At 44.4% G+C, this 6,558-nt stretch overlaps 1 protein-coding gene across 1 annotated transcript in view; it reads right to left on the reverse strand.

Annotated features, from left to right (window-relative positions):
* LOC106812950 (midasin-like) overlaps positions 1 to 6,552 on the reverse strand; it is a gene marked incomplete in the record, with an annotated part of 69,029 nt that extends 62,477 nt beyond the window's left edge. The window contains 9 exon segments of the mRNA XM_014816967.1: positions 1,528 to 1,642; positions 2,034 to 2,269; positions 2,683 to 2,889; positions 3,616 to 3,802; positions 4,362 to 4,469; positions 4,636 to 4,778; positions 5,109 to 5,211; positions 5,495 to 5,718; positions 6,436 to 6,552. Of these exon segments, the coding sequence (XP_014672453.1) occupies positions 1,528 to 1,642; positions 2,034 to 2,269; positions 2,683 to 2,889; positions 3,616 to 3,802; positions 4,362 to 4,469; positions 4,636 to 4,778; positions 5,109 to 5,211; positions 5,495 to 5,718; positions 6,436 to 6,534 (1,422 nt within the window).
* Between the last annotated feature and the right edge of the window lie 6 nt (positions 6,553 to 6,558).

Here is a 6,558-nt window from a genome sequence, read left to right on the forward strand (position 1 = left end):
ACCCTTTTCCTTCCTCCCCACACAGAGAAACCCCAACCCCTTCCTCCCCCACACAGAGAAACCCCTTCCTTCCTCCCCCACACAGAGAAACCCCTTCCTCCCCCTCCCCCACACAGAGAAACCCTTTTCCTTCCTCCCCACACAGAGAAACCCCTTCCTCCCGCTCCCCCACACAGAGAAACCCCTTCCTTCCTCCTCCACACAGAGAAACCCTTTCTTCCCCCTCCCCCACACAGAGAAACCCCTTCCTTCCTCCCCAACACAGAGAAACCCCTTCCTTCCTCCCCAACACAGAGAAACCCCTTCCTTCCTCCCCCCCACAGAGAAACCCACCGAGATTATGCGCTCTTATGTAAATACTTTTGGGGGTATGCCGTTTTTGAGTGAAAGATGCGTTATGCCGGGAAAAAGCACATTACTGGTAAACAGAGCCTGGATGAAGAGAGCGGGGGAAGGAGAGGAGGTGAGCGAGACGGGGACGGAGAGGAAGAAAGAGGCAGGGAGAGACCGACAGACAGACAGACGTACAAATAGAGGCAGAGAGTACGAGTACGAGAGAGAGGAAACGAGGGCAAGAAGAAAGAGAGGCAACGTTTACTACTTGCTCGCGTATCTCTGTCTGTTTGAAATGTACCAACAGTAATGTGAAAAGTAATTCAATTGTATTGTGTCTGCAGTGACACAGAGTAGCTAAAGTGCTAAACCATAGGCTAAACCTAGATTCAAAAAGAATTTTAGCATTTTAGAATTCGAATCCGGGTTCGTGTGGAAGCTGAAAGCATTTTAATAAACTTTAATTGGACGTAGCACTAAATTTGAGTGAATTTCAGGGAATAATTATCCTTGGCAGATTGGTTGATTTGTGTTGGCATTGATTGAGCCATTACTCTTCTTATGGGACTTGTACGATACGCTTAGCTAGTCATTTGAAACGCAAAATTTCTATTTTTAAAATGGTCTCCTACGTGTAAAATATTCTGAAGGCCAAGTTTTAAAACGAAAAAGTTTGATTCTTCGCAGTCGTTTGGTCCTGTTCCTTTAGTGTAACCGCCATAAATTATAGGAAAGTATATAAAAAAAAGACCGCGCAAGCTTTCTCGTATTTATCACACGTTATAAAAAGTCAGGGGTTTGCGCGCGTAGACTGACACTAACCTCCTCGGCGTGTGGGGCGAGAGACGGGCGGAGTACTGCTCGCGCGCCCGTCTATCGTGGGACGCGTGTGTACGGAGCGGCAGGGTGTCAGTTCAGTGAACCTACGCTGGGAGCTAAGACAAGGAATCACGAGGCATCGATGATTCTATCTTCTTCGAGACGCCTCTCCGACATTTTAACATGTGATGCACGTGCCAAGCCGTCTCCGTTATTGCTACGCGTTATCACACAGCTACCCGCACACACGCTCGACTCAAATCGCGTTGCAAATCAACAATTTTAGAAAACGTTCTAAAAAGCGGGACACCGAAATCGTCCGCATCTCGAAACCTATACGTCGCCTCTCTGCTGTTCTTCATGCATGTGCAGTACCTGTCGTAATTCTGAGCGAGACATCGGCTCAATGTTGATCTGTGTCCACAGTTTGTCCAGCAGAGAGCAGTTGTTGGTCTTCCCCTTGTACTGTCCACTGCCACCACTGGACAGCCTAGAACACGATGAAAAATTCACAATATTGCCATAATGATCTCAACCAATGAGACAGAAGACTAACGGACGGACGAAATAGAGGATGTTTAAAATGTCAGACACCACTACCATGAAGGAAATTACGCCAGGCATACATACTACATAATTTATACGTACTACATACATACACATTACATATATTATACTATATTATACTACATATATTATACGTACTACATACACACATATATAGTACATATATTATACTATATTAATACTACATATATTACATATATTATACTATATCATACGTACTACATATATACATATATAGTACATATATACTACATAATTAAAATACACTACATTATACTACATACATCTACTACTAACTACGCGCGAGCTCTCACCTCAGCGTAGCAAACAGCTGGAATCCGGGCGCCGCCTTTAGACTGTCACCACGTCCCGGCAGAGTCAGCTCTCCGCTCTCCATCAGGGGCATGAGCACGGAGACGACGTCCATCGGTGCGTAGTCTATATCCTCCAGCAGCAGCAGGTAACCGTTGGTTACGGCCTGAGTGAGGCTGCCGGGCTGCCAGACGAACTCTCCCGGCACGTCCGTGCATCGGTACGTCCCGATCAATGCCTGCGGACGCACACACACACGTACGGGACTATATCGTGACAGACTCTCAGATACTACAGCTCTCGCAAACTCGTGAGAGAACGATTTCTTCCTAACACAAGACGTTTCCTCGCATTGGTTCCTATGACATACATACACAAGACTACATATTGTGACAGACTCTCAAACATTCCAGCTCTCGCAAACTCGTAACGGAATGATTTTCTTCCTGATAGGACAGTAGGAGAAATTTCCTCGCATTGGTTCATATCGTCAGCTATCCTATCCAATTCATGACAATTGTTATGATAAACGTTAGAAAATCCATTACAGAATAATCCCCTCGACTTTTATTTCGGGACAATCATCACGGGAGACATTTTGCGGTGACGCGACATTCTCACGTTGAAGGGCACCGTCACTCGTTCGCGTACCTTCGAATCCATCTGGTCACCCAACTGGACCTTGAGCAGCTCTGGACACTCGCTTCTTCCGAGCATCTGAGCCAGGTTCTCGACCAGCGCCGTCTTGCCGCACCCGACCGGCCCCTGCAGCAACGCGGGCGTCCCTGAAGCGACGGCGAGCGCGAGGGCGTGCATGTTGTCCGTCGTCGACTGTACGGGAATCAGCTCCTCGAAATTCTGCAGCAGACAGTGAATAATTATCATATCGCTATCATAGCATATCGTATCATTTCGTATCGTATCAGTATCATATAGTATCGTATCATATCATATCAGATATCGTATCGTATCATATCAGATATCGTATCATAGCGTATCGTATCATATCATATCAGATATCGTATCATAGCGTACATATCTGACATATCAGATATCGTATTGCAGTATTGTATCGATCGTATTCTATCGATCGTATCGTATCACTAGCGAATAGGGATCTTGAGTTTCGATTAAATGGGGGAAATCAATTTGATTTCGTTAGTTAATTCAGCGATCCACACAGCACGACGGCGCTCATATTACGCGCAACATTTTAAACCTACTAGGTAAAAATCTTCATGATCGCGCGCCTCGGGGCTGGGGGGATCACTCTCTATTTATACACCTCGTCTACATCAAACGAACAAAGGCTAAACTAACTCTCTCAATTTCTTGATACATTCATTAAACTCGTAATCGGAGCAACTGCTAGCAAACTGCACACAAGTAAAGCAGCTAATGTTGACTAAACCCCACATAATTATATAAAAACCGAATTCTTTTGCACAGAACCAAATTCACGCGTCACACAGGAACTCAAGGTCTCCAGTGGCGCCACCTAAGAAGCCACTAGAAGGAAGACAATCTTAGACGCCTTCCTACGTACGTCACTCGACTAGAAAAGCTGGCCGCTGGAATGCTCACTTGTTTCGCATCGCCTTTCTTCGACGGCAGCAGCACGCCGCACACGGACACGACCGACTCACAGAGGTCGCCACCGAGGATTCCCTTCAGCGTGTGAGTGGAGCCGTCCGTCTCCTGCGAGCTTACCAGGGGGTGCTGGCACAGACGCACGGCCCGCCTGTGACACATCGCCGATGTGTCATCACAACTGGGGAGAAGGAGAAACGTGAAGGTCATCCGACCGCGAAACGGACAAAATTGAAAGTAGAGACAATTACGCTGTACGTAGTACAGTCGGTACGTAATACACGGCAAGTAAAACATATATGGGAGCTGGAAAGGCTAATGAGTATGCTGTCGCAAATTTGGAGCGAACAAACGTGCAAGTTCTATTACAAGCGATAGTTACAACTTTAAAGTAGTTACAGCTCAATGACTCGAGTAAAATACAAATAGAAGCAATGTAATAATATTTATTGATTTATATTGAGTTCATATTGAGTCATTGATTTTAATCACACAAACAGAGAAAATTGTATAGAGAAAGAAAGTTTTATTTAACCAATGATTCATGTATCCTAATGGTGACCATCAGAAATAGTTGTGCGACGTGACAAAATGTGCCATCACAAACAAATGTACGTATTAGACATATATATGTTAATGGTGGTCTTCGTAGATATTTGGTTTGTTGGATTTGATGGTTTAATATCTGGCTTCTTATAGTATTTGTTTTTAAATATAATCAAGGATTGGGATGCAAATACCTTATGCTGAAGTTCAGAATTGTTTCATCGTCGAAGTATTTCCTTTCAAAGTTCCGTCGCTGCACATTACTCATGCCCATTACCATGGCGACGACACTGACTCCCAACCTGTACCAAACAGCAAGGGTAAATTAACATACATGTGTAACGTGTGTGCATGCCTCATGTTATTAATGAACATTACTTCAATATACACACAAACAAACATCGTATTGCCCAACACTGTGGACCTTTATTCTACAGCACATGTATAGCAGGTGTCAACATGACGGACCATTTTATCTTTGTGTCGGCGTGGTCAAGGTACTGCAAGAATGGACTCCAATCCCACAGTTCTCTGAACTCTGCACAGCGCGTACTCAGAAAGCGAAATGCAGTCTCGACAATCTCCAAATCAGATACGCCGTTTACTTTTGTCTGCAATAGATAATTACATTTACGTTTGGTTACGTCATCCGTCACCAATGATGACATACCATGCCTCGTATCCTATCATAGCTTATCACATCATAACATTGTCACGTCTCACACGCGACATAAAATCATTAACAATTGAAACTGACCAATAAAGTAGTGAGCATCATATTATATACTGAAAGATATTATTGTGTTATCCCTCATAGGGGCCTAGATGGCACATAAGGCAGTGACAAAAGATCTCCAACGTCGTCGGTCCGCTGCTACTGGCCTCAGCCAATATTATTGTATATCTAGAGCCAGGATATAGAAAGATATTATTACAATCACCTTTTTTGCCTTTTTCCGTGTAGGTTCTGCCACCCCATTGTGATCACCACTGACTAGTCGCTGGAAGAATGGTGGGCGCCCTCTTAGGTATTGTAGCGCTTGCCTGGAAATAAAAGAAGTTCTGTTATATGCAACGGAACAAAAACGAAAAACTGTAAAACTGACACTCAAGGGAATTAATTGACAAAAGTGCTCTTTACAGACAGGTATGTCAACGTCAGGTGTGACTCAACATAGACGTCTGCTAACACAGGTTTGACACTACTGATAAAATAATATATGACATATATACAGAAAGCGACTGCTGCATTGTGATAAAAACATGCTCCAGTCTAATCAAATTAAATTCGATTGAACTAGTCATCTGGTTATGTAGGAATTGCCACCTGAGATGTTGCCACTCATATTGCACAGCTATGGACAGGGCAACGGACAGCCGCTCATGTTGCGGCAGGGAGAAACCGGCGCCCTCTGTGCTCCGGATCGCTCGCTGAAGCAGCTCCGGCACGAGCGCAACAAAATGCGTCAGGATGCTTTCTGTGCAGCCGGAGTTGAGCAAGAGTCTGGCCAACGTAGCGAGAATGGTTTGACGGTCCGAGGGCGTCCATATCTGCAAAAGCATGACAAAAATTACACTGGTCAAGTCATTTAATTGGTCGACAATTTTTCTCTATCCTGCGTGTATGGTTAAAAACTATTAATAGCGTGGAAATAACAATTATAGTATAGATTAAATAGGCGAGATAATTAATCGATTAATAGATTAAATATATATTGGCCTCAAGTTGAACTAGCCAGTGCAGTGCCGGTGGCAGTGACAGTGGCAGGGTTCAATGATGTATTAGATAATCCCAATGCATTTTCGCAATGTGCGACATGTGCAAATATGCAAATGTGGACAGCTGTTCTATCCTTGGGCATTGGGCAGCGAACAGTGGCGCTCATAGGATCTATGTCCCCCAGGGTACTGCCGGAACGTACCATGGGTACGGTCCGGTATACTGGAACGTACCCTGGTAACTATCTGATATGGTTAAAGTTAGGTGTAGGGTTAAGGTTAGGGTTAGGGATAGAGTTCTAGGGAGCAGGCATAGCCGTAGGCGACTCCCCAGACTCGTTAGTGGAGTAGGCGAGGTACGGTCCGGCATATTAGATAGTACCAGTAGAACATATAAATCACATTGATTTATATGCTCTGGTACCAGAGTACGTTCCGGCTGTACCCTGTCCCTGGGAGACATAGACCATATCAGCGGCAGTGACATGCATGATGCAGCGCCAGTTGCGATATAAACACTCAGTTACACTGTGCCATAAATAAATTTACCTGTTTAGCGAGATAACCTTGGAATTTTTCGGCGCAAGTTCTATTGGCCTTACACAGATCTTCAATATTAACAGATATATTTAGCCCTAAGTTCTTCATTATTCCTTATAATGTACTGATTAA

Source organism: Priapulus caudatus, unplaced genomic scaffold (assembly GCF_000485595.1).
Source record: "Priapulus caudatus unplaced genomic scaffold, Priapulus_caudatus-5.0.1 Scaffold705, whole genome shotgun sequence".
In the NCBI taxonomy this organism is placed as follows: domain Eukaryota; kingdom Metazoa; phylum Priapulida; class Priapulimorpha; order Priapulimorphida; family Priapulidae; genus Priapulus; species Priapulus caudatus.